General features: G+C 47.6%; 1 protein-coding gene across 1 annotated transcript in view; it reads right to left on the bottom strand.

Annotated features, from left to right (window-relative positions):
* CACHD1 (cache domain containing 1) overlaps window positions 1–26,082 on the bottom strand; it is a 90,984-nt gene that overhangs the window by 8,074 nt on the left and 56,828 nt on the right. The window contains exons 6-20 of the mRNA XM_059478615.1: window positions 24,751–24,895; window positions 22,485–22,701; window positions 17,738–17,887; window positions 16,484–16,717; window positions 14,742–14,891; window positions 14,130–14,253; window positions 13,535–13,652; window positions 12,575–12,743; window positions 9,590–9,732; window positions 8,120–8,301; window positions 6,754–6,864; window positions 4,077–4,199; window positions 2,122–2,221; window positions 1,917–2,033; window positions 566–726 (exon numbers count right to left, since the gene is read on the bottom strand). Coding sequence (XP_059334598.1) covers window positions 566–726; window positions 1,917–2,033; window positions 2,122–2,221; window positions 4,077–4,199; window positions 6,754–6,864; window positions 8,120–8,301; window positions 9,590–9,732; window positions 12,575–12,743; window positions 13,535–13,652; window positions 14,130–14,253; window positions 14,742–14,891; window positions 16,484–16,717; window positions 17,738–17,887; window positions 22,485–22,701; window positions 24,751–24,895 — 2,244 coding nt within the window. The remainder of the gene's footprint in view (window positions 1–565; window positions 727–1,916; window positions 2,034–2,121; window positions 2,222–4,076; window positions 4,200–6,753; window positions 6,865–8,119; window positions 8,302–9,589; window positions 9,733–12,574; window positions 12,744–13,534; window positions 13,653–14,129; window positions 14,254–14,741; window positions 14,892–16,483; window positions 16,718–17,737; window positions 17,888–22,484; window positions 22,702–24,750; window positions 24,896–26,082) is intronic.

Below are 26,082 nucleotides of genomic sequence, written 5' to 3'. Positions count from 1 at the left end.
CAAAGCACAGGGAAAACCCATCAGACACCTCTGTGATTTTAACCCCATGGTGCTGCAGCCCTGGAGCAGCAGTTCCCATGGAAAAGGCTGTGCAGTGACTCTGCTCCCTCCCCAGGAACAGGGATTGCTCTGTCCTGCACCAGGACTGAGGGTGATCCACCCCTGGAATCCCAAAAGCAGGGAGTCCCTCACATTTGCATGTAGGGATCCTTCCTGGCAGTGCCACAAACACCTCAGGGTGGTGTGGGCAGAACCTCCTGGATCCCCTCAAGGAAAACCCCCCAGTCCATGGAAAATCATGGGAATTTCTATGCCATGGGAATTTCTATGTCTCACTCACAGTAACTGCTCATGATCCACTGAATCTCTCAGTGTCTTTCAGCATTACCCACCCAAACTCCCCTGGGTTAAACTCTCTGATACCCCGCACCTCTCACAGGAGCACAGGCAGAGCACTCCTATTTTCCCTGATTTCCCCCTGAATGAAGTGATGAACTGGCAGTGCTGTCTGGGCCCCAGAGCAGGGCTGAGGACAGCAGTGTCCCAGCCCATCCAGCACTGTCACCTGTGGCAGTTGAGGCACAGCCTGTCCACCATGCTGCAGGCACAGAAGGCCAGCGAGTCGCACGTCTCGTTGACGATGCCCACGAAGGCGTTGGTGCCCGGGATCCTCGTCAGCCTGTACTTGGAGCAGTGACTGCCGTGCACCAGGTTGGTCAGGTCACCCTGGGCAAAAAACAAGGTGTCGGTGGTGTCAGATGTTCTTTCAGGGAGCTACAGAGCTGTGGGGACACAGATTCTGCCACGGCTTCCAGAGGTGGTGGCTCCCCTCAGGAGTTTTGTGAGGGAGTGCCACGCTCACAAAACAAAGGCTGATAAAGGAGTGGGTGTGTTTTGCTACCCAGATACTTCTGTGTGAAAAGGCTTTGCTGAAGATACAAGGGAATTGGCTTAGTTGTGAAAATGAGATGTGGCAGCAGAGGTGACATTTCACTCCTTCCCAAGAGTCTAACCCGACACTCTCTATCCCCACGGTGCCAGCCCTCAGTGACCTCCCCAAGGCTCTGATGGGAGCCACCACCACGTGCTGGAAACTTCCTGAGCCTTAGAAAAAGCCACCCCAGCACTGCCCAGCTTCTGCAGACTCCTTCCTGATTCATTTCTACAAGTTTCTGCTCCGTCCTACACAATTTCCTTCCCAACATCACACTTCCCACTTGGTATTTCAAGTGTGGGGAAAATGTTTAGGCCAACCTGACATAAATCAATGTATTCTGACATGACTTGCAAATATTTTCCAATCTGCTCCCACAGTGTAGCAGCTTTGGAATCACTGTGGAGGGACTTTGGCAGGGTGGATCTGTGGCTCTGTGAGGAATTACAGCCCCTGGTTTAGACTCCTCATGAGGGGAAGCTCACACAGGATCCATGGAGAGCACAGAGTGTGCAGGACCCCAGAGATTTCAGTCTCACAAATGACAGCCTGGGAATGCTCACCAGTACATGGATTTATTTGAGCACCTAAAGATCAGTTATTACAGACCTGACAGGAGGGTGCGACACTGGCCAGAGCTGGAGCCAGAGGTCAGCTCAGATCCAAAGCAACATATCCCAGCCATAGCTGGAAAATCCTCACCCAGCAGCAGCAAGCTGCCCCTCTTCCCCTGCTGCTGGCTGAGACCCTGCAGGCAGCAGCCACACTTGGCCAGGGCTCACATCCATAACCCAGGATGTCAGGGGACTCTGTGTGTGCAGCCTGGTTTGTGTCTGGAGAAGGGGAGCAGAGGCCAATCCCCACAGAAGGCTGGCTCCCAGCCCTGGAGGCTGAGCCTGGCAGGGACCTGTGTTTCCACCAGGAGAAACCCAGCCCAAGCAGAGCCCACTCAACAGCCAAACCAGAGAGAAGCCACGCTCACCACTAGGCTGGTGTTGAATTTGTAGAAGCGCTGCACGGTCCTGTCGCTGAAGCTGTTGCAGAGGTTCTTCTTGACAAAGTTGGGGTGGTTCAGGATGTCGTTTGCTACCAGAGGCTCCTAAGGGGGAAATGCAGTATTTGATGCCTTTGGAGTCAGACCCAGACAGGAATGAGAGGTGGAATAAGGCAAGGGAAAGCAGGCTGACCTTGTGAGTGATGTGCTGCTGCTCCACGGGCGCGTGGCCCTTGGGGTCGATGAGGGTTGGATGTGCCACCAGGTACCCCCTGTCCTCCATGATGAAGCACCTGCCCCAAAACACAGTGAGAGCCTCCTGTTAGACCTCCTTGGGCTTCAGGGCAACGGGGTGACATAAAACATGGTCTTAAAGGGCTTTGAAAGGTTTCCATTTAACACAGCCATGAAAGAAATTCCCTGCAAAATGTCCTAAAGAATGTGTTGGGTATTTCCCCGAAGCTTTTCCATCTGTTACTGCTCCAGAGAGCCAGGGCCATCAAGGAGTTGAAAACAGAGCTGATTAAAACCAGAAAGGAAAAGCCATCAGTGCATTGTCTGATTGGGGGAGAGCCAGAAATGAACAGAGCCTAATGAACTTGGAAAGCTTTAATGGTTTATTAATTTACTATGTGGCTAATTAAAGAGAGATTTCACACTCTCCTTTAATGCCCTCCCCCTTCAGAATTCGATTTGAGTGAGGGATAAATCACTCCTGCTCCACTCCCAGCCCTCCCAAGCTCTCCTCTTCCTTTTCAGCTCTTCCCACGTTGGAGCCGTGTCCCAGTCCAGAGTCCAGGGAGTTCAATCCAGAATCCAGGGAGTTCAATCCATCCCTTTTTCCCTTTTCCCCTCTCCTGTTTCCATGGCCACAGACGGCAGCGCTGCAGAAGGCACAGGACCAGGGTGGCACCAACATCAGGGACTCGGTGGCCACAGAGGGGACAGGGGGAGGTTAAAACCCCTCTTGATGTTCCCAAAAGCTCAGCAGGGTGGGAGCCACAGCCCTGGCACAGCGGGGACACGGCTGGATCCGGGGCTGGAGCAGCTTTCAGTGGGATTCCCATGTTGTGTGTCAGGAACCCACAGCAGCTCGGGGCAGCAGAGAGCAGGGGGAGCTTCTGTGCTCTTCAGGGGTACAAACTTGGAGGTTTTGTGCGCTTTCCATTAGAAATCCACATAGAGATGTGGTGTTTGCTCTTTTTCCTGACAGGAAAAGCTTAGGAGAGATACACTACAAAACCCCAAACACCTGCGTTTATATCGAGACTGGAAACTCTGGATCCAATTTCTACATCAGAATGGTCTGAAAAGTATCTCAAAATTCCTCATTTGGGGAATGCAGGAACAGAATAAAGCATCTGACCCTGCTGATCAGCAGCAGTTTTTACTGGGAGGGAGTGATGCCAAACCAGAAATCCTGATTTGTTTTTTTTTATATGCCATAAAATATATAGAGAAATACCCAAACCAGAAAAGAACTGGGAGGACGACAGAAAACCACTTCCCTTCCCAAATTTAAGGTTTAAAAACAAACAAGGAACCAACAGCAATGCCCAAACTATGTTATCAAGTTACTCCAGATCCAAACCAGAATTTATCCCACCCCCACAGGATTTTTCAGAAAAGGAACAATTAAGATACCCAGGGGTCTGACTGAAATTGGATACTCCAGATGAAATCAGGCTTCTTCTGCCTAGGCTGTGCTATGGATTTCTGAGAAAAACATCCCAAAGTTGTGTTTGAATAATTGGAGTTAAAATAACTGAGATCCTGTATCACTCTTACACGCTTACAGGAACTAAATAGGTTAAATTAAAACAAACAGGAGAACTGGGAAGTGTGTTCATTTAATAAGGAATGTTTTTTCTACCCAGAATTTCAAAGAAATCTAAATATAACCAAAAAAATAAAATCAAATCTGTTATCTTCTGCTTTTGTAATCCTGCAGATTGTTTATTTAGCTGATGGCAGTTTGATCTGGAATAACAAAAACATCCACATAATCTTTATGAGAAGGTACAAGCACAAGTTCTACTGGAAATCAGAGAGCACACACTGAAAGTAACAGAATCCTTGGAGAAATTAAGTTGGAAATGACCTCTGGGTCACCTGGTTAAAGAAAAGAAATATTTTATTTATTTTTACCTGATTTTGTTCCCCCCATCTTGATTACAAACTGGCAGCAGGTCCATGAGGACTTTGTAGAAATATCTGAGGGTGAAGTCGATGCCCATCACGGCCACGGAGTGTCCTGAGGACATCTGAGCACTGCAGTGAGGGGAAAGGGGAAAATGATAAATATTATAAATAATAAAAAATAATATTTATTTAGGGCAATAATAATAATATTAATAATTCCTGTTTTAGTCACCCCTTGTACAGCCAGCACAGGAGAAGCCCAGGAGGGGATCCCACCCTACACACACCCCCAGCGCCTACAGACATTGAATCCTGAGCGACAGAAATGAGGATTAAAAATTCCCCATCCACACAAACAAAGGGTGCGGCCCCTGTATTTTCCAATTCCCCCAGCTGGAAGGAGTTACCTGCACCCCCTCTGCTCAGCCCCCAGCAGGAGGAATGAATGTGAAGGTGCCAGACTTTGAGCTAAATCCCTGAAACTCCAGAGTGTGGGAGTGATTGTGAATGGCAGGCAGAAAATTAGAAGAAAATAACATTTCTTAGGCTGAGTTATGAAAAGGACCCTGTGATGTGGTGGTGTGCAGCAGCCTGAGGCTGCATTGTGTCCTTCCTCCATTCCTAACACCCCAGTGCTCCCAGTTTGCTCCCAGTAGCACTGAGAGGCCACAGCCAGAGCAGTTCCCTCTCAGCCCTGCAGGACACAAAAGGATCAGCTCAAGGGTGTGGGATTTGCACCCATGTGCACCTTACACCTCAAAATTCACTTTTCTCCTTTATTCAGTCTCTGAAGACAGGAATGAAAATGTTTAGAAAAAGAAAAAATAAAGAAGATGCTGCAAGGCCCAGCTGGGCTGCACAAACAGCTCTGGCCACCCCTGCTCCATGGAAACCCAGCTCCGTTTACTGGGCTGAGGTTTGTTTGCTTTCCAGAGAGGTGCAGTGGAGATGCAGTCAAATCTCATTTGTAGACAGATAAATACAGATTTTTTAAAACCTGCATTTGATTTATTGTTCACATTTCCTGGAGGAGGAAGGGAAGGATGGCAGTGAAGCAGCACAGACACATTTCATGTGTGACAAGGCATCAGGCTCTGAAGTTCTGCTCTGTCCTAACAGACATAAAGCCATTAGGATGTTGTAAATATTTTAGCTTCATTTTCAAGCATTAAATCCTCCTGCTTTGCTGATGCCAACTGCATTAAACCACATCAGGCATAAATCTTCTCTTCCCAGCCTCCATAAAAAGGAAAAAGATCCACATAAAATGGGAATGAGAGGTGTCAGCTCTGGCTGCCCTGATGTGGGTATTTAAACCCTCCCAGCAGTCCCTAATGCCAAAATTCCTCTTAACTCCACAGATTCCTCCCCACCCCTCTGGATTTGGAGCTCAGGCCTCTTTGGGGATTATAACCACATGTGACTGTGAGCTTCAGAGGTCATATTTACCCAGGAATCACACTCACATCTGCCAAACTTTGTTTAACTGCTCTTTAATCATGTTCTAATAACCCACAGGAGCTTTAAGTTCTTAGAGCTGAGTAAACCATCCCTTGGTAGATAAAAATCAGAATTTTGATTAATTGCACTTCTCTCCTTTACAGAAGTGTTTCCCCAAAGTAAATTCCTGGGTGAGAAGCACCACGCAGGGGCTGGGGCTGAAAATGCTCCTGCCAGAACACACAGGCAGAGGTGCAGTGCTGGGAAATCCCACCCAGAGCAGGGCAATCTCTGGCAGAGTGAGGAGCCACATCCTGATCCCTGCTGGCTTTGAAGTCCCAGTACAGCACTGGTGGTACTGGTGGGCTGTTGGGGAGGGAGCTTGGAGGAGACTCCATGTAAAAACCAGGACAGGTTCTGGGAATTTGGGAGAGCTTGGGACAGACAGCAAGGTTGGGTCCATGTTTTATAAACTGGGCTCCTTTAAACATCCTGCATCCCTAAACCTGGCCTCAGCCTGGGGCCTGGCCAGGAGGGAGCTGGAACAGCAACAGCCTGGTCCTCCAGGAAAAAGTCATTTCATGAAACCATGGAATATCCTGAGCTGGAAGGGACCCACAGGGCTCATCCAGCGCAGCTCCTGGCCCTGCTGCTCCCAGCAATCCTGGAAGGGCTCTTGGAGTTCCACAGGCTTTGGAAGCCCAGAAGTGCTGGACTGAAGCAGCCCAGGAAAGGAGCTCCCCAATTCCTGGAGTAAGGACAGCTCTGTCCTTAACCCCCTTTGTGGCTCCAGTTTCCTTCCAAACACCTCCCTGCTCCTCAAAACCCCACAAGTGGAATGTGGGGGACCCCAGGAGATGGGGAGCTTGGCAGTCCTGATGGAGAAGGAGTGAACTCCCAGCACGGATGGAACACAATTCCCAAAGTGCCTCAGGAGAGCAATCCCTCTCCTCCTCCCAATTCTTAGATCTCCCACCTCATGTTCATCCAGGAGCACTTTCCCACCAATCAATCCTTCTTTTAAAATATACTGTTATTAGTCCTCTACCAATAAAGCCACAGAATTCACATATTCCTATAAATTGGATTTCTTCCAGTGTTTCAATGCCCCATTTTTTTCAATGACATTTCACCAGCAGCACTTTAAGAGCAGCTTTGGTTTTCAGTTCTTGAGCACCCAGAGTCACCCAGCTCTGGTAACTCAGAGCCCTCCTGCCTGCCCCAAAGGCCCAGAGCCCCTCACCTGGAGGAATGGACAGTGTGGCTGATGGTCACCACATATCCAGCCCCTCCCACGTCCAGGTAGGGCCCAGTAAAGGTGATGAGTCCTGGATTGGCCACTGCATGCAGGTACCTGAGGGAAGCCAAAAGAAATGCTCACAATCAGTGCCAAAGTCTGTAACTTCAAGACAGAATCCTTAACTTTCCCAAAAAAACACTGAATTTTGGACACTGTGAACAACAGCCACCAAATTACTGGTTTTTAATATCAAACAAGTACCTAAACACAACTGGGACTCCAAACTAACCCAGACTGGCTCAGTAAATGGTCCCCCAGTAGATCCAGCTGCATTAAAAAAGCTCAGTTTACTTCTGCACAGAACACATTTAATGTAATTTCAGACATTTTCCCCCAGAACAATGCAGGGCTTGGTGCCAGCAGAGTCTCAAACTCAACCCTGGCAAAATGATTACATTGCAAACTGAGGAGAAAAAACAGAAGTGAGGCAAGAAAATTCAGAAATATCAGACAGAGAGTATAAATTACAACCTCCTAAAACTCCCATCAGCATAAAATGAGCCACAGTCATTGGGGAGTTGGTAAAACTGTCATAGCAGTTGATAAAACTTTTGGCAACTTTTATGTAAGAAAAAGTGACCACTTTGCTTCTCCCTACCCAGAGCACCGACCCACAAGCAGTTTAACCCAATTCTGCTTTATTCCCGCTTGCACCTTCTTCCCATAACACAAAAAACCTTAGGAAAACAGGGGGCAGGAGAGCTGCCAGGAGCACTGCAGAGCCACAGGGTTGGGATCTGTGTCTTTCCCAGTGTGGCAGCACCTGGCTGGCTCCTTCCCACGGATCCCAGGCTGCGGAGCACACCCAGAGCTGCTCCCTGCTGGAATGTCCCCAGCCCTCTGCCCAAATCAGATGCTGCTGCATAATTAATCCTTCCTTGAAAGCAGTGAGGAAAGCCACAGTAAACAAACAAAAAGGCTCAGATATGAACAACCAGAAAGGGCCCAAGGAGCTCAAACACTCCTGAGTTAGCTAATCCCTGAAGGGGATGCTCATTTTCTGAATATTTATGTCCCCATCTGCCATAGCTGGGCTATGAAATACCAACTATCCCACAAAATAAAAAGGTCCAAAGTTAAAACCAAAAAGAGCTTGAACTGTGTTTAGGCTCTGAGCTTTTTCCCCATGCTGAAAACATTTTAAACTAAATTAAAAAAAAAAAAGAGCAAACCAAAACAACAAACAACCCACAGGCTACGAAATCAACTCCAAAAACGAAATCAACCCTACGAAATCAACTCTAAACATTTCCCTCCTTGCCCTGGGAGATGATTCAAAGCTTTGCAGAAGGGACCCTGAAAAACTCACCATTGTCTCCTGGTGGGATCAAATGCTTTGTCCATGAGGGAGCCGGGGTAGATGCGCAGCACCCCATTGGGGGTTGCTATGTAACGCCTGACAATGTAACTGTTGAGGCCGCTGATCTCCATCTGGGTCATCCATTCATCCGTGCCGTGACTGGTTGCCATTACTTCATTCCTGACAGAGAACTGCAAAACAAAGGCAGAGCTGGCAGGGCTCCTGCAGCACTTGCATGGCAAGATAATAAAAGCTTCCCCGAGAGCCACCGGGGATCATCCCGGCTCAATTGCTTGGTTCAAGGCTTCTCACACCACACATTCCAAGCAGATTATTAGAGTGAAATGTTGGGGGTGTTATCTCTGCGGCTTTGCTTAACTTGGAGTAAATGTAAATATTGTGCTGCTCGCACAGAAAATAGAGATTTCTCAGTTGTATGCCTAGGAAGACCAAGGTGCTTCTGCTAAGAACTTAGCGTGGTTTTAACTTTTCTAGGGTTTGTTTCAGCAAAGTTCTGCCCCCTCCTCTCTCCAGTCTTAAATTAGATGTTGGGAAGGAATTCCAGGCTGTGAGGGTGAGCTTGTCCAGAGAAGCTGTGGCTGCCCCTGGGTGCCTGGAAGTGTCCAAGGCCAGGCTGGAGTGATGCCTTTTTTGGGGCTTACCTAAAAACACAGGCCAGACAAAACCAGGGGAATAAAAAGCAGTTCTGTTTATTGAGGGGCCTTCAAGTACATTTTGGGCAAAGCCCCAAGGGGCTACATCCAAAATGGACCACGGGACACAAATTTTTCACACTTTTATAAGTGTGGCCCATTTGCAAATTGAGGGTTAATCCTCCTATTACAGCTTCAGGTAATGAAATAATTCACCCCAAGTTTTGTCCCCCTAACTCACTTTTGTTTACATTTCTCAGGGCCTTCAGGTACATCTTGGGCAGACAAAGCCCCCTCAGGGGCTACAGCCAAAAATGGACCATGGGTCACATTTTTCATATTTTTATAAGTTTGGTCCATTTGCATATTGGGGGTTAATCTGCCAATTACAGCTTCAGGTAATGAAGTCATTCACCCCAAGTTTGCTCCCCTCAACTCATTTTTGTTTCCATCTCTCAGGCCTGAGGCAGTGAGGAGTCCCTGATTGCCAGGCCTGGAGAGGAATTGTTGTGTCTGCCCAAAATGGGACAGCAGCAGCTCACACTGAATATGGAGTTTAGAGTTGTGCACTAAAGAACTGCAGGATCACAAATACAGAAAAACAGAAAAGCCAAAATCCCAAGGCATCAGGAGCACCCTGGGCTAGTGGAAGGTGCTGGCCATGGCAGGGATGGGATGGGATGGGATGGGATGGGATGGGATGGGATGGGATGGGATGGGATGGGATGGGATGGGATGGGATGGAATGGGCTTTAAGGTCCCTCCCAGTGCAAAGTGCTGGATCTGGGGCTTGCAGAGCAGCCCAAGGTGGGATTGCTGTGCCCACCTTGAGGCCGGGGTTGGCGATGAGGCGCGTGTTGTCGCTCAGGTAGGCCGTGTAGTGCTCCACCATCCGCTTGGTCTCGGGCTGGCTCAGGTGCTCGTAGGGGGAGGAGAAGCTGCCTGCAGACAGCATCACTGTGGGGCTCTCTGCAAACACCAAACACCAGGAATTTCAGTGTGATGAGCTGCACATGTGGCAGGTTGTACCACGGGAGGGTGCCTGTCCTGCTGTCCTTGTAGCAGGGATGACCCTGCTGCTCTCCCACACCTCAGCACACAAAGGGCCCAAATGTGGAACAGGTTTCACTGTGACTTCTGAGAGCCAGAGGGAAGTTTGGTAAGAGGATCCATGTTCACCCCTGAAAGAATTTCCTACCAAAGTTATTGACATAGAAGCCAAGAAAGAGAGAAGGATAAATAAGAGAAACCTGCAACTACTCCAATGAGCACTTTGCTTGTCTCGTGACCAATGAGTAAAGTGTAAACTTCTGAGTTTTGTAAGAATGTATAAAAAGCATGCATGCCATAATAAAAACAGTTTGGAGCCTTCTGGAAATGGAGTGTATTTGTATTGTCTCCATCTCAACTACAACCCCCAGCTCCTGCAAGACACTCTGGACTGGGAGGGAGGGCAAACATCCATTTTTCCACCCAACCCAGAGCACTTCCCAGCAGAGATTCATCCTAAACTCAGGCTGAACATGAATTCCTCCCCTTCTTGCCTCAAAACACAGAAGTCACAGCATCAGCCCCCTCCTCTGATCTCCATGTGTCATTTGGTATTTAATGCCTTTGTTCCCAAAGCCTCAATAATTCTGAATTACTGCTTTCTGTGAGACTACAGAAGCTGTTTTCCCTTAAGAAAAAATGATGGGCTTAAGAAGAAATTAAGTATCCCTGTTTAGGTTAGATATCCCAGAGGAAAATGAAAATGAGCATTTTCAGTTCCAGAGAATGAACATCTGGAGAATCCCAAGTGCAGAAGAGGAGCTCCCCAATAAAAGGGCAGCTGTCTGGAGTGGCTTTCAGAACAAACTCAAAAGCAAACTTTCCTCATGCAAAATCTGCAAAACCAGACAGCTTTTCCTTTTTAACAAAGAGAAATGATTATGATGATGCAGGGCTGAGGGTTGAGAAGATCTTTTCTGAGGATGTGACCCACGGAACCCAAATTCCCTGTGTGGAATGGTCTGCAGAGGAGAAGCTGCAGTGCAGAATGTGAAGTGTTCTGCTTTTAGTCACATTCCTCTCAAACACATCCCCACACATGTGCTGCAGTCCCCACTTCCAAACTTCTACTCCAGCCCCTCATCTGCTTCCCAGAGCAAATATTCAGATTTTGCTTTGCATGAAGTTTTTCCACTTGACAGCTTAGTACTGCATTTTTGGGATATTCTCCATTTATATCTTTCTGGATATAAGATAATCATGATTAGGCAGCACATTAAACAACAACAACAAAAAATCCCTGTGTTTTAAACAACTGGCAAAGCAATTTCCACAGGTTTGTCAGGTCCCTCCTCCAGTCTGATCTCACTGAGCTATTCTGCAGGGCTCCAAGGAGCTAAGAAAAATCCACAATTGTGCCACTAATTCACCATGAGACCTTCAAACCCTGCTACAAGCAGAAGTATTTAATTCAGAATTTCTCATAGTAGAGATTTTAGGGACCTCCCAAGGCTATACCTAAATATTACAGCTTGCAGTGTAGGATGTTTATGTAAAACCCCTCTGTTCTTGGGATATTTCTGGGTTTTAAGTTCTCCATCCTTCCCAGACTGGAACTGCCATGGAGATTCTCCCTTTTTCCCAGCAATGTCTGAAATCAGTCAGGAAGAGCAGAACCACTTTAGCCTATCAAAACCTGAGAGTTTTGCAGCAGGTGAGGAGGGTCTGGAAACCATCAGAGCACTGAAGCTCTCCTTCTCCCCAGCAGGCTCAGCCTCTGCCTCTGAAGGCATTCAATGCTTCTGGCAGTGCAAAACTCCCATGAATCCAGGGCAAAAGAGCAGCAGAGTCCTGCACAACTGGCTGGGACTTATTCTACTCTGGTACTGCTCAGGGAGGTGCTTCAGAGCCAGGAGAGGATCTGGGTTAAGCTTGGTGAGACACCTCCATGCTCCCACTGCACTGCCAGGGACCCTGCTGGACCCCCAGGGCATTCATCCCCTACTCTGAGCAGCACCTCACTCATTCATCCTGCAGGAAGTGACTCTGTTGGTTAAAACCTGGTGCTGAGGGTAGCAAAGTTATGGATTCAACCCCTGGGTGGGCCTTCCCTGCAGAGCCCCATGATCCCTCTGGGACTCAGCTCAGGCTCTGCTGTGATCCTGGAGCTCAGCACTGAGCAGGCCACAGTGGCCAAGGAGAGCTGTGAGAAGGCAAAACCTGATCAGAACATCAGCCTTGGAAATAAAACCTTCTCAAGGGAAGAGTATTTCCCATATTTTGTGAGAAGAGCTTTCCTTTGAGCCGCCACACTCTACAGAAACACACAGGAGCTGTGACTGTGCCAGGGTGGCTCAGGGTGGGCACCAGCAGGAATTTCCTCATGGAAGGGTGGAACTGCCCAGGGGGGTGTGGGTGCCCATCCCTGGAGCATCACTGAGCTGCCACACTCTACAGAAATACAGAGGAGGTGTGACAGTGCCAGGGGAGCTCAGGTTGGACATCAGCAGGAATTTCCCCATGGAAAGGGTGGAACTGCCCAGGGAAGGTTGGAGTGCCCATTCCTGGAGGTGGCACTGAGCTGCCACACTCCACAGAAACACAGAGGAGGTGTGACAGTGCCAGGGTGGCTCAGGCAGGGCACCAGCAGGAATTTCCCCATGGAAAGGGTGGAACTGCCCAGGGAGGTTCGGGTGCCCATCCCCAGAGGTGGCACTCAGAGCTCTGGGCTGGGCACAAGCTGGGGATCGGGCACAGCTGGGACTGGCTCCTGGAGGTGTTTCCAAGCTGAGGTGGCCAGGCCAGGCTGGCAGAGCCCTACCCAGGGTGGCCAGCTGCTTGAAGTGCAGGCAGGCGTTGGGCTGGCCCAGCAGGTCCAGCCTGTGGTAGAGCAGCTTGCTGCTGGGGACGGTGTTGAGGTTCTTCAGCTGCTTCACGGGAATTTCTGGCTGGATCACCACCACACACAGGATGAAGGACGTGTCCTGCACCTGCAAAACACCAGCCCGTCACCAAACAGAACCAAAGGGTGGGGGGTGAACAGAATTTCTGTGTTTCAGAACCACTGAGTTCTACAAAATAAACTTTGCCACAGTTAACACAGAAAATAAAAACACTGTAATTTTTTTTTCCTGAAAACCAAACAAGACTTTCATTTTGTTGCTTAATTAGCAATAATTTTTAATTCTAACACTATTTCATGGTTATGTTTTGTCACTAACAGAGGAGAGGCTGCAGGTTTCCAGTTGCTGGACACACACTGGTGTTACCTTTATGGAGAGTACAGACAAATTAACTCTCAAATGCAAGATTTTATTATTTCCACTCTCAATTGTGTGCTGCATGTGCCACATGTTTTACTAGTTTGGGTGTTTTAAGGACTCTAAATTACACCAGAGCAGCAAACCTTAGAGTGTCCCAGCTGCTCTACAAAGGGAGTTTGGTATTAAATGCATTGTTACAATCTTAGAAAATCAACTCCAGACACCTTCTTATGTGAATTTCTGTTAAACAATGACAGATTTAATATCTTAAAACTGCTCAGCTTAATCCTTTAGGTTGGATTTAACTTAATACTGTGAAATGATCCACAAGTGCCTTCTTGAGTTTGTTGGCACAAATTCTTGCTGGCATCGGTGAATTCACCTGGATTATGTTTAACCTCAGATTCCATTTTAACCCCAGGGCTGAGATTAGTGATCAGACATTCCCAGACTGAAGGAAGGACAGCAGCAGAGCCATGAATTCCTCCTGTGCCACCCCCCACACTTGTTGTCCTCACCATTTTCCAGGCATAGCTGACATTGTAGGCTTCTTTCCCGATTTCCCTCAGCTTGTTGACGTGCCAGGACAGCGAGGAGTTCACAGGAACTGTGATGATCTGGCTGCCCAAGGGAATGCTGCAGGGGCAGATAAAACACCCAGCAGTTTATTAAACACTGAGCAAAACTGTTAGGACTTCAGCAAAATCCTTCTATTGTGTGTTTATATAATTATCATAAGAATTGAAGAAATTAACTGTTATTTGTGCTTGGTGAAGGAAAATCTGTGTGTGTGCTGCAAATGCACTTCTGTACCCTCACATTTTCAGCTTAAAAATTCTCAGAATAGGCAAAGCATAAAGAAAAAACCCAGACCAAATAGTGGGAAACCTTCCTGACAGGGAAGAGAGAGATTAGCAGGAATATTCCCCAGATCAGCTGGGAAACACCACAACGCAAAAGACAACTGAAAAAGTTGGGAGGAAAAATCAAACCAGAATTGCTAATGGGGAAAAAAATCCATCCAAGGATCCAGATATTGTAGGAAAAGGAATTTTTCCTTCTATACTCTTAAATTCCTCTAGAAATATTCCCAGTGCTGCATCCATTCCTTACCTGAGGATGTTCTGGCGCACCAGCTCGAACTTGGGAATGTTCTCGTAGTGGATGATGTCTGTGTGCAGGGGAGGCTCAGACAGCAGGTAGGGCCTGGTCAGGGAGGGGTGCATCAGAGTGTACCCTAAAAAAACAAACACAGAGCCCCAAACGTGGGATGCATTACAAAACTGGGCCCAGGAGAGGTATTTTAGAGAGAAAAACAAATATAAAGTAATTACATAGAATTTTGGCAAGGATGGCAGCGACCAAACAATCTCGTCATCAAAGGGGTTGCAAATGAAAAGCAGCTTGAAAAATTCAGCAATACAATAAGCTGGATCACAGGGAAAGAGCACATTAACAGCAGTTTTCCCTCTTTCCCAGAAAACCTTGGATGGCACAGGTGTAGGAAATCCCCACAGCAAGAGTTTCCAAATCAGAACCCCAGGACAGAAGTTTCAAGTCATGGATCCACCTAAAATCTCCAGCAACATTCAGGCAGAACTAACCAACAATGTGCAATTAAACTTTTAATAAACATTATCACTCATTACTCAGAAATGTGAGAATTCAGAATTGGTGGCTCACGAGCTCAGTGGGACTAGAGGAGATGATCTGAGTCAAAATTACCTTTATTATCAATGAGGAAGGTGTAGGATCCCAAGGAGTCCTGGTAATAGGTGACATCTTCCAAGATGTAGGCAAGGTTGACATCTACTCCAACAATTCCCAGCAGGAGGTTCCCAAAGTAGCAGGGTTTACTGACAGTCATTATCAGGCCTTGGAGGGAGAGAAACACCACAAAACCATCAGAAATATCCTCTGGGTCGTTATTTTGAGAGGAAACAGAGCATTTTGAGATGCTACACAATTAAATTTTGTATCTATTCCTTGCTGGAATATGGCCAGGGAAGCTCAGCAGGGTTTCTGTTGTGTCTGGCTGTTGTCAGCAATTCTCTCTAATTAACCTGTGTTCCTGATAGTGACCTGAAGTATATTCATCAGTTTATTAGAACACACACCACAACTGATGTTTGAGAAGTTGTCAGTCTCCAAGTGGATTCCTTATAGATATAAAATAAATTTGTGTGAAAAGCCAATAGAGTATTCTCTTCCTTCAACACGATTTAAGGCCATTCAAAAAATAAGATGGAAGAAGAAGGAAATGACTTTGCCCTTGTAAAGCAACAGTTGGGATGAGTTGTTTCTCATCTAATGCATAATCAGAATATTAAATCTCTGCCTAACTAAATCCCAGAATTGCCACTGTGCTGGGAATCATATCCATAATTACCCAACAGTTTGGGATTGATCTCATCCCTGAGGTGAGAACTCTGCAACAGTTTCTTACTCCTTTTTTCTGAGCTTGGAAACTCAGCAGCTCTTCCCTCACCCCAATATAAAACTCATTTGCACGTACAAGCATTTAAGTACACTCTGAAATGCCTGTAAGACAAACCCATCTATTGCATCATTCCCAATCCTTTGCTGCTCCCATTTTCCCTTGGATATGGCTTTGGGAGAGAGCAGGAACAGAGTTTGATCACTGAGGGAGGGAGCAAAAGCTCAGACCCAGATTTCCTCAGGGACAGCCTTAAATTCAGTTTGGGTCTCAGGACAGTCCAGGTGTGCTGAAGCCAAAGAAGGGAGGGTGGCCAGCTTGGGACAATAATTAACAATAATTAACAATCTCTCCTCGTGCCATTTTCAAGGCTGCTTTTATCCCGCTCTTACACAGGGCTGACATGGATGCCATTCCAACCTATCTCCCTCCAGTACAAAGAATTCCTCTCCACAGATTAAATTATGGATTATTTGTTCCTATGTATTCATACAGAGGAACAAATTTCACCACAAGAATCCAAACTAAATCTGTCAACTCCATGTCTTGTTAGCACTTTTTTCACAACTAAACCTCCTGCAGATGAAAATGCTACAGACAACAAGGCTTGGAAACACACCTAGAACCAAAATCTTGTAGGATTGTGGAACAGGTTTTACAGTGACTTCTGAGAGCCAGAGAGAAGTTTGGTAAGAGGATCCATGTTCACCCCTGAAAGAATTTTCTACCAAGGTTGCTGACATAGAAACCAAGAGAGAAAGAAGGATAAATAAGAGAAACCTGCAACTATTCCAATGAGCACTTTGTTTGTCTCGTGACCAATGAGTAAAGTGTAAACCGATGAGTTTTGTAAAAATTTATAAAAAATGTGCATGCCATAATAAAAACAATTTCAATCCTTCTGAAAATGGAGTGCATTTGCATTGTCTCCATCTCAGCTACGACACAGGATTACATGTATCTGGGGACATGAAAGCAAAGAGAACCCGATCTCTGATGGTTTTACCCCAAAGCCAAGGGCAGCACTCACCATCCCCCATCTCATCCGAGAAGGGCAGGCTGAACACGGCCTCGTCAATCATCCTGTTGGGCAGGTTGGTGTAGAACCTGCCCACGGTGGTCTCCAGGTTGCTGAGCTGGTTGAGGACCATCATGCTGCCCTTGGTGACGGGCAGGGCGCTGCGGTCGGGCACGCCGTACTTGGCCGAGTTCTGCTCAGCCAGGTCCCGCAGGAAGGCCAGCTCCTTCAGCCCCGTCACCCCCTCTGCAGGGACACAGAACACAGGCAAACTGGTCAAGCAGCTCCATTTCCATCCAGGCTCCTGCCCCCTGCTCCAAAGGAATGATCCACACTCTGTATCGCAGCACTGAAAATTTCATATTTTATTTCAGTGCTTAAAGATTGGCTAGAAGAAAATTAATTACTAACACCAAATTTAAAGAGATTGCCTCTCTCCTGCTGTTGCACAGTGCAAAAGATTTGCCATGCTGTTCACATCCCCCCTTTAAACAAAGCCTGGGGAGCAAAGAGCAGTGTGCCCCATAAATCCACAGGACAGCTCTTTGTTCTCCACGGTGGCTCGCCCACAGGCAGGACCAGGAGCAATCCTCAGCCCTGCAGATAACAGCCTTTGTTCTCCAGCTGAATCATTCCAGTTTCACACTTCACTCAAGTCCCAGGCTCAACTCCTGCACACAAATCAAAGCCTTTTGCACGCCCCAGTCTCAAATGAACATTTAAATTTACAACCAAATCATACATTGGGTAGAGCATTCACTTCCTTGGCTATTTTCAGTAATACAACAAACTGCCTTTGCGCTGAAAATGCTTTTTTTGGAAAATGCGTGGGTGATCTTCATGTTTACCTTCACTCTCAGGTTAGTTCCCAGGTTACCAAAGCTGGGTTACCATTTCAGATTTGGTTTGATCTTCCATTCACCCTCCCTGGCTGATGAAGTCACACTTAGTCCCAGCTTGCTGCCCCTGGAAGCCCCCAGGAAGGTTTGCAGTTGCAATAATTAACAAATTTACCTCAGTCTGGACAATCCAGGCCACAATATTGTATATCCCTGCAGCTGCACTGGGATATACAAAGATAGAGTGGCACAGCTATAAACACAAAGTAACAACATCTGGATGCAGCTTCTGGATTAAATGTGCCAAAAATCCATGAACAAACTGCTCCCAGTAAGGCCTGGAATTACCCTGGGATGAGTTTAATAAAGGAGCTGTGCTGTGCCAGGAAGGGAATTTTATGGCCTGGAAATCAGAAGCATCTCTCACCATTCATGAGGGCATAAGTGAGGATCATCACTGAGTTATTGAGGAAGCTGTTCTCCTCGTTGATGACACGCAGAGTGGCTTTTTTATCATCTTCTGAGGACTCTTTTGATGTGATCCCAGCCGAGAGATAAATGATGACCATGTCAGTATCTGAAACACAATCACAGCACAAAGTGCATCAGGATTTAACTCTTGCGCTGAGAGCCCTGGAATCCGCTCACAGCAGCTTCTCCCAGGGATCCACAGCCCCTCCAGGGAATGAACACGCTGCGGCCACATGGATTCCAGCTTTGGGGTTCAAGTTTCACTCTTGGCACTCACCAAACTCCTGTTGGCCACCCAGGAGCAGGGGGCTTGCTCTCCTGAGCAAACCACACAGGCACCTTCTGGCTTTGGAATGGTTTGGGATGGAAGGGACCTTAAACCCCATCCAGTCCCACCTTCCACTATCCCAGGTGCTCCAAGCCCTGTCCAGCCTGGCCTTGGGCACAGCCACAGCAAATCTGGGAATTCCAGCAGCCCCTCCCCACCCTGCCAGGGAACAATTCCCAATTCCCAATCTCCCATCCATCCCTGCCCTCTGGCAGTGGGAGCCATTCCCTGTGTCCTGTCCCTCCATCCTTGTCCCCAGTCCCTCTGCAGCTCTCCTTAGGCACTAAGGACTCCCTGGATCCTTCTCCTCTCCAGCTGAGGAGCTTGGCTGCCTCCAGACAGGAGCACACAGATCCAGCAGCTGCTCTAATTCCATGGAAAAGGCTCCACAAGGCCAAATCCTGCACTTTTCATCTCCTGTCCCTCTGTTCTCCTTTCCCCCTGCAATCCCAAGGCCTGGAGCTGCACAGGACACCCTCCATGGAGCAGGGCAGAGCAGAAAGCTTGGGAATTCTGTGAATTCTCTGGAATGTGGCCTGGCCCCTCACACTTTCCCTGGAACACGTTTTTCAGGCTGAGGATGCTCCTGGCCAAGGTCCTGCCCCAAAGCCTTTGAACACAACAATCCACAGCCCTGTGCTGACTCCCCAACCAGTTCCATCACATTTATCTCAGCATTGAGAGTGGTTTGTGTTTATAATGAACATACAGATCAAAATCACCCACAGGAAATGCAGAGCACTGGGCTGACATGGTCACATCCCAACTTTCTTGTTTCTCCTGGATTTTTGGTGGATTTGCTGTACTGATTTATTAAAGAGGTATCAATGCTTCCACTTGCACATTTTTGTCCTCATGGTTTGACCAGAATTTCAGCCAGAACCAGATTTTGACACTGATAGGAGGTGCTGTTAATTTGGGGGAATTCCTACCTTAGTTTTCTGTAAGGAAAAAAAGCAAAGCCAGGTACAAAAGCAGCTTTGGGTGGAGTTTAAGGAAAATTGTTGCTGTGTTTCCTAGGCTACAGCAGAGATATTTTATCTGCAGCCAGGCATGGTGCTGCAGCCTAAATGGAGCAACAAGAGCCAGTCCTAAATCTGCATGAGGGACCAGAGCAGGCAGCTTTTGGAGCATCCTGTCACCCTGTGGGATGAGAATGTGCTGAGCAGGACTGCAGTAGGACCTGGAGCAGAAAATCCAGATGTGTTGAACACCACAATTCTCCCACCTCACACCAGCAGCTCCCTTCTGGCTGTGCCAGTGTGAATTTGGGATTGAGGCTGTATCTCAACAGCTTCCCTGACACACCCACACATTGTTCTCTGGGAACAGGATGTTAGAAAATTAACAGTGAAATGAAGGATTTTTTTTTTTTTTTTGCTAGGTTTGTTTTTCTTTTTTAAAAAGATGAAAAGATTATTTACAAGAAAATGAGACATGCTTTATAAACATCCTCTTCTCAAACCTATTGTGTCTCACCCCAGGAATTCTGAAATTCATCATAAACACGTTAGATCTTCACAATCTTCCACATGGAGACAAAACCTAAATCCAAAGCATTTGCATTTTAACTTTCTGTGCTTGTGCCCCAAAATAGTTGCTTGATATGAAACCTAGTGAAAAATGAATATGTCAAAACTTCCAAACATAAAACAGTGCCAGACATAAAAACATGGAATCCTGGAACGGTTTGGGTTGGGAGGGACCTTAAATCTCATCTCATCCCACCCCTGCCATGGGCAGGGACAGCTCCCACCATCCCTGGTGCTCCAAGCCCTGTCCAAGCTGGCCTTGGGCACTTCCAGGGATGGGGAAATGCAGGAGGATGCTCCAAGACTCCTCAGCTGATGTTCTTGGAATAAATCCTGGTGACAAATTCATCTTATCCCAGCCAGCTGCAGCCGCCCTGCACTGTTCATTCTGCATTTGCTGGAGTTGCTCCCCTGCCATCATTTTGCCAGAGGATGGTAAAATCCTGCCCTTGCCAACCTTACCCTTTGTCCAGTCACACGAAATCTCCCTGTGCCAATGGCCTGAAGCTCAGGAATTGGCTGAGCCTTTGGTAGCAAAAGCACCATTCCATAAACCGAGGGAAAGTCACGTGGAATGGGGGATATTTCCTCATTCTTTCCAAAGCACTTCAACTCCTGGCCTTTTCCTCTCTCTCTGGCTCTCACAGCCTCTGAGCTGGTGCCCTTTGGGACACTGCAGGCTCTGCTCTCACTGGAGCAGGCACAGGGCCAGGGCTGGGAACTGAGTTACATAATCCCTATCCTGATGGAGATGGGCTGCTCCCTCCCTTCTCAACCCTGCCCTGGCACTGCCAGCGTTACTCAAACCCAAGGAGCACCCAGGGCACAGGATTTGCCTTCCACAGCTTCCCTGCAAGCAAATCTGCCACCCACTTTCACATCCATCTTTTCATGTCTTTCACCACATCATCATACATACAAAAAACACCCAGAAAAGCCCCAGTCTTGGGAAGGGGAAGGATAAAGCTCATAATGAGTACACAGAGTTCAGGGGGGTTATTGTGAGATGAAGGAAAATTTAGCCAGGACAGCTTTGTGTTCCACAAAACATCACCCATAATTGGTATCCTCAAAGCCTCATTTTCCTGGGAAGCAAGGGGACCCACTTCCCCAGGATTCCAGTAAGGCACATCATCCCTATAAAATGTGCCAGCACTCATTAAATGAACCTGCAGAAGCTGCAGTTTTCCTGGAAAGGCCCCCCCATACAGACTGAGGAAATAACTCAGCTATCACACAGGTCAATCCTGCATTCTCCTCCTTCAGTTCAAAAGAAAGGCAAGGCAGCAAGAGACACAAATGAGAATGGACATATCCCACAGCCCCTCACGTGGAGAATTGTCACAGACACATTTTATGAGAAATCCTTTCCTTAGGATTTTCTCTCCTGAGAAGCTGAGAGGCCTCAGGAACAAAATGCAAACAATGGTTATCTGCTGCTGTGGAATGCAACAGGTGCATCTGGGATTGGGCTCATGTGGTTGTTTCTAATTAATGGCCAACCACAGTCCAGCTGTCTGGACTGTGTGGTCAGAAACAAGATTTTATTATTATTCCATTCCTATTGTTTTCAAGCCTTCTGACGAAATCCTTTCTTCTATTCTTTTAGTATAGTTTTAATGTAATATATATCATAAAATAATAAACCAGCCTTCTGAAACATGGAGTCAACATTCTCATCTCTTCCCTCGTCCTGGGACCCCTGTGAACACCACCACAGAGAATGGACACATCCAACAGCCCTCACGTGGAGAATGGACACATCCCACAGCCCCTCATGGAGAATGGACACGTCCCACAGCCCCTCATGGAGAATGAACACGTCCCACAGCCCCTCATGGAGAATGGACACATCCCACAGCCCCTCATGGAGATGGACACATCCCACAGCCCCTCATGGAGAATGGACACATCTCACAGCCCCTCATGGAGAATGGACACATCCCACAGCCCCTCATGGAGAATGGACACATCCCACAGCCCCTCACGGAGAATGGACACATCCCACAGCCCCTCATGGAGAATGAACACGTCCCACAGCCCCTCATGGAGAATGGACACGTCCCACAGCCCCTCATGGAGAATGGACACGTCCCACAGCCCCTCATGGAGAATGGACACGTCCCACAGCCCCTCATGGAGAATGAACACATCCAAGAGCACCTCATGGAGAATGGACACATCCCACAGCCCCTCACGGAGAATGGACACGTCCCACAGCCCCTCACGGAGAATGGACACATCTCACAGCCCCTCATGGAGATGGACACATCCCACAGCCCCTCATGGAGAATGGACACGTCCCACAGCCCCTCATGGAGAATGAACACATCCAAGAGCACCTCATGGAGAATGGACACATCCAAGAGCACCTCATGGAGATGGATACATCCCACAGCCCTCACGTGGAGAATGGACACATCCCACAGCCCCTCATGGAGATGGACACATCCCACAGCCCCTCATGGAGATGGATACATCCCACAGCCCTCACGTGGAGAATGGGCACATCCCACAGCCCCTCATGGAGAATGGACACATTCCACAGCCCCTCATGGAGAATGAACACGTCCCACAGCCCCTCATGGAGAATGGGCACATCCCACAGCCCCTCATGGAGATGGACATATCCCACAGCCCCTCATGGAGATGGACACATCCCACAGCCCTCACGTGGACTGCAGCCCAAGGAAATGCTCCTTAAAACAAAAACGGGGATGGAGCACGTTTCTGTTCCTATTGAACACACTCCACTCCCTTGGGCTCTGCCAAAGTGAGGATGTGGAATGAGCAAACATGGCAAGGCCCTGGAACAGCCCGGCCTGCGCGAGAGGCTGCCTTACTTCCTTGGAGCCGGGTGCCGTTGTTGGTGCTCCGCAGGAGCTGGAAAGCCTTCTGGAAGCCCAGGGCGTGCTGCGTGGAGCTGTCGGACGCCTTGATGCTGCTGACAAAGGTGGACATCTTCCTCTTGGTCTCGCTGGTGGCAGGGGACAGGAAGGTCTTGTAGCACTGGTCCAGGGAGCACGTGCGCACCGCGTCCGCCACCGTCAGCACCGAGATCTGCCGGGAACAGACTCCGTGGGGAGGGGGCTCCATGGGGAAGAGAGAGATTCCATGGGGAAGGGGTTCCATGGGGAAGAGAGAGATTCCATGGGGAGGGGGTTCCATGGGGAGGAGGTTCCATGAGGAAGAGGTTCCATGAGGAAAAGGTTCCATGGGATCACCTCCCCTAGAGGTGGAGCAATGCGCTTGAACAGCTCAGGCCACAGTGTGCTCCAGCAAAACTGTTTTTTAGTTATTCTTACCAGAAGCCAATGGGATTATCAAGGTTACTAAGACATAAATTGTGCTACATTAAGAAAGAAGAGGCTGAGAAACAAAATGCCTAGACTACAAGAATTAGGTAAAGGAGGGCCTTGAAGCACTGGACTGTAACCAATCACATATCCTGAGAAGGGCATGCAGAGCATGTGGACAAGGTAGAAGCACCAATCAAAAATGTGTGATTGTTTGTGCAGAAGTGTTAGAATGTATAAATAGAGCTTAATGCAAACAATGAAGGGGCTTCTGCTTAATGACATTGATTAGCTGTCCAGGAGTCCTGTTGTTCTGCATGGAGAACACAACACACATCTTTGCATCATCTTTACACACCCAGACACACAACACTGGAGAAGCCAACGGAGGAGATTCCATGGGTTTAAAACTGCATTGTTGGAAAAGAAATGCTTGAGGCATAAAGCTGTCAGATTTCAAAAGGATTATGTGGAGTTCAAGGAAAAGAGATTTGGGTCTTTGTTTCTCAGCAGAGTCAGCTTCACTCTGCTCCCTCACCATGGTCAATGCACTGCTCTGGGCAGAGCCTGAGTGGGCCAGGGAGAGCTGACAGGGAATCAGCAGAGAGCATTTCCAGGAAAGCCTGGAGAGCCCAAAGAGAAGCTGAGTGCACAGAGAAATAAAAAAAAAAAAATAAACAACCCCTCTAAGGACTGCTCCCAGCAAAGCTTTTTGCTGTTTTAATGTTTTAGTCAAAGCAAGGAGACTCTGACATCAGCTTTTCCTGTAAGTAAGTTAATGCAAGTGCTACCTCTATGCCTTAATGACATCTAACACATCAGACTCATTAACTGAGTGACAAACTTCATTAGGAAGCATGGCTGAGGCAAGACAGCCCCAGAATTAAGCAGTAATTAGATACCTGTGTAACAGGTTCTATAACCACTGAGCTACTGACCAAGGAATAGGTGTATAAATGTATTCTCTGTATTCACACAAACCCTTCTGACACTTGAATTTAAGTGCTATTAATCCTGCTGAACTGTAAGATTACTTTACCATATTAAACCTCTTTAAAAGCACCATGTTACAAGTGGTTTCCTCATACTATTCATGAGAAGACTTAAGGCAAAGATTATCATCAGTTTTCTTAAATTTGATTTAACTGAAACTCCCCCTGCTCACAAAAGAAAGCCCAAGCAGAGAGACTGATCAAGCTCTCACCAGTAGAGAGTTACTAAAAGACCAAACTGCAGACTTTTTACAGAAGCACTTTGAGTCCACAGTTGCCTGTACTGAAAAAAAAATTACAGTTTAAGTGACTTTCTCACTGTCAAATGAGTACCAGGGACAGAGCAAAAAATCAAACCCAGATTTCTCAGCCCTTTGCTGGTACCATAATTATCTGTGAATCTTCCAAACACTAATTATGCTTCAGCTCACACCAGTACTGCAAGAGAATAAATAATTTCCACTTTCACAAGACAAAAAGAGAGGCTCAGAGGTGAAATGAGTTGCTCAAAGCAGTTTAGGATGTGAGAAGGAGTCATGTTTGGAGCATGGTTCCTCTTCCTGTTGACCACCACTGAAATATGTGCTGAGATGGAGGAGCCTTTAGGGATTGCTCAGGTACAAGATTTTGCCTTAGATCAGTGGGATTTCACTTTTTTCCCAGCCTGCAGACCCCAAATGTTTTCCCTGCAGCAGAAAGAGTGAGCTCAAGGCTCTGTTACCCCTCAGAGACAGCTCCCAGATCTTCTGGAGGCTGAAAACCCCACTTTGGGTGAGAGCTGAAAACCCAAGAAAAGCAGGGTTTGTCTGGAGAAATCTCACCTTGTCGTGCTCATCTATGGAGCTGAGGATGACCTGGGCAGCATCCTTGGCAATCTGGAGCTGAGTCTCTGTGACAGAGGCCCCGTGGTCCACGATCACCACGATGTGCTTGGACTGAGGGCGAACGGTGGAGACGTAGACGGGCCTGAGGAGGGACAACACCCAAACCACCATCACCATCAGCAGCACCCTGTCATCCCCACTGCAGTGCCCACAGTGGAAACAGGCAGGAATTACAACACCCAAGCAAACAAGCAGGAAGAAACAATGAATTATAACAGGATTTTTTTTCCCTTATCTAGACTTTTACCAGGAAAGGCCAGCTGAGAATCTGAGCATGCAGAAATGCCCCTCACTTCCTGAATTTTTTAACCTAACCAGGTTCTTCTCTGTCACAGCAAGCTTTCAGGAATTAACCCTGCTGCTTACACAGCAGCAGCATTTGGGATCAGTGCAGCAGTTCACAGCAAGGTGTGAATGAAGCAAGAAATGCTCCAGGTAAATCCTGGCTGCTGGGAACTTCACCCACACGCGAACTGGGTGCAACAGTGGGGATGTGCTGGGGCCAAGACAAGTAAAAACCTGTGCAGCTGCAGGGAGATGATCAGCCCAGGGTGTTTGGGCTGCTGTAAGAAGGCTCCTGGCCAAGGCAGGGTGCCCTGGGATGACTCTCACCCGGGTCATGCTGCACAAGCCCCTGGATCTGCCCAGTTTAACATCCCAAAGTGAGCTGACACCAGCGGGGACTCTCAGTGCTGCCATGTGCCTGTGCTGACACCAAAAATCTTGTTTGCAGATCCAGCTCAATATTGAGAGAGGTGTGAAAGAGTTCACAAGCTCTCACGCCAAGGTTTCAACCTGGAATAAATTAGGAAGATCCTCAGCATGGAGGAAGGATTAAAATAAAATGGTGAGTTTCTCTTTCCTCCTTAGTCCAGACACAAAACTAGTTACACTCAAGGGAGAGTTTTGGGATCTAAATTTTGTTCTATCAAAGGCAGACACAGAAATCTTATTAAAAGGAAAGGAAAGATTTGACACAAGGCACTGCAGTAAACAACTGGCACAAATCAGTTCTCAAGTGTAAAACAGCCTGCAGCTCTAGCCTGGATTAATACCTGCAACTGAAACAGGGCCTTTGATCTTCAAAGCACTGAAGCATTAACTAATTAATTCACCCAAACTACCCTCTGAAGTAAATATTAGCAAAGAGAGACCCCTGATTTAGCCATGGAGGAACTATGACCCAGACAAGTGATTTGGATAAAACCACTGATGGTTTTAGTGTCGAATTCTGAGCAGGACTGGGCACCCCCAGCTCTCACCTCCTCA

This window comes from Ammospiza nelsoni, chromosome 9, assembly GCF_027579445.1.
Source record: "Ammospiza nelsoni isolate bAmmNel1 chromosome 9, bAmmNel1.pri, whole genome shotgun sequence".
Taxonomy (NCBI): domain Eukaryota; kingdom Metazoa; phylum Chordata; class Aves; order Passeriformes; family Passerellidae; genus Ammospiza; species Ammospiza nelsoni.
The sequence above is the reverse complement of the archived record's forward strand: the minus strand, read 5'-3'. Positions and strand labels throughout refer to the sequence as shown.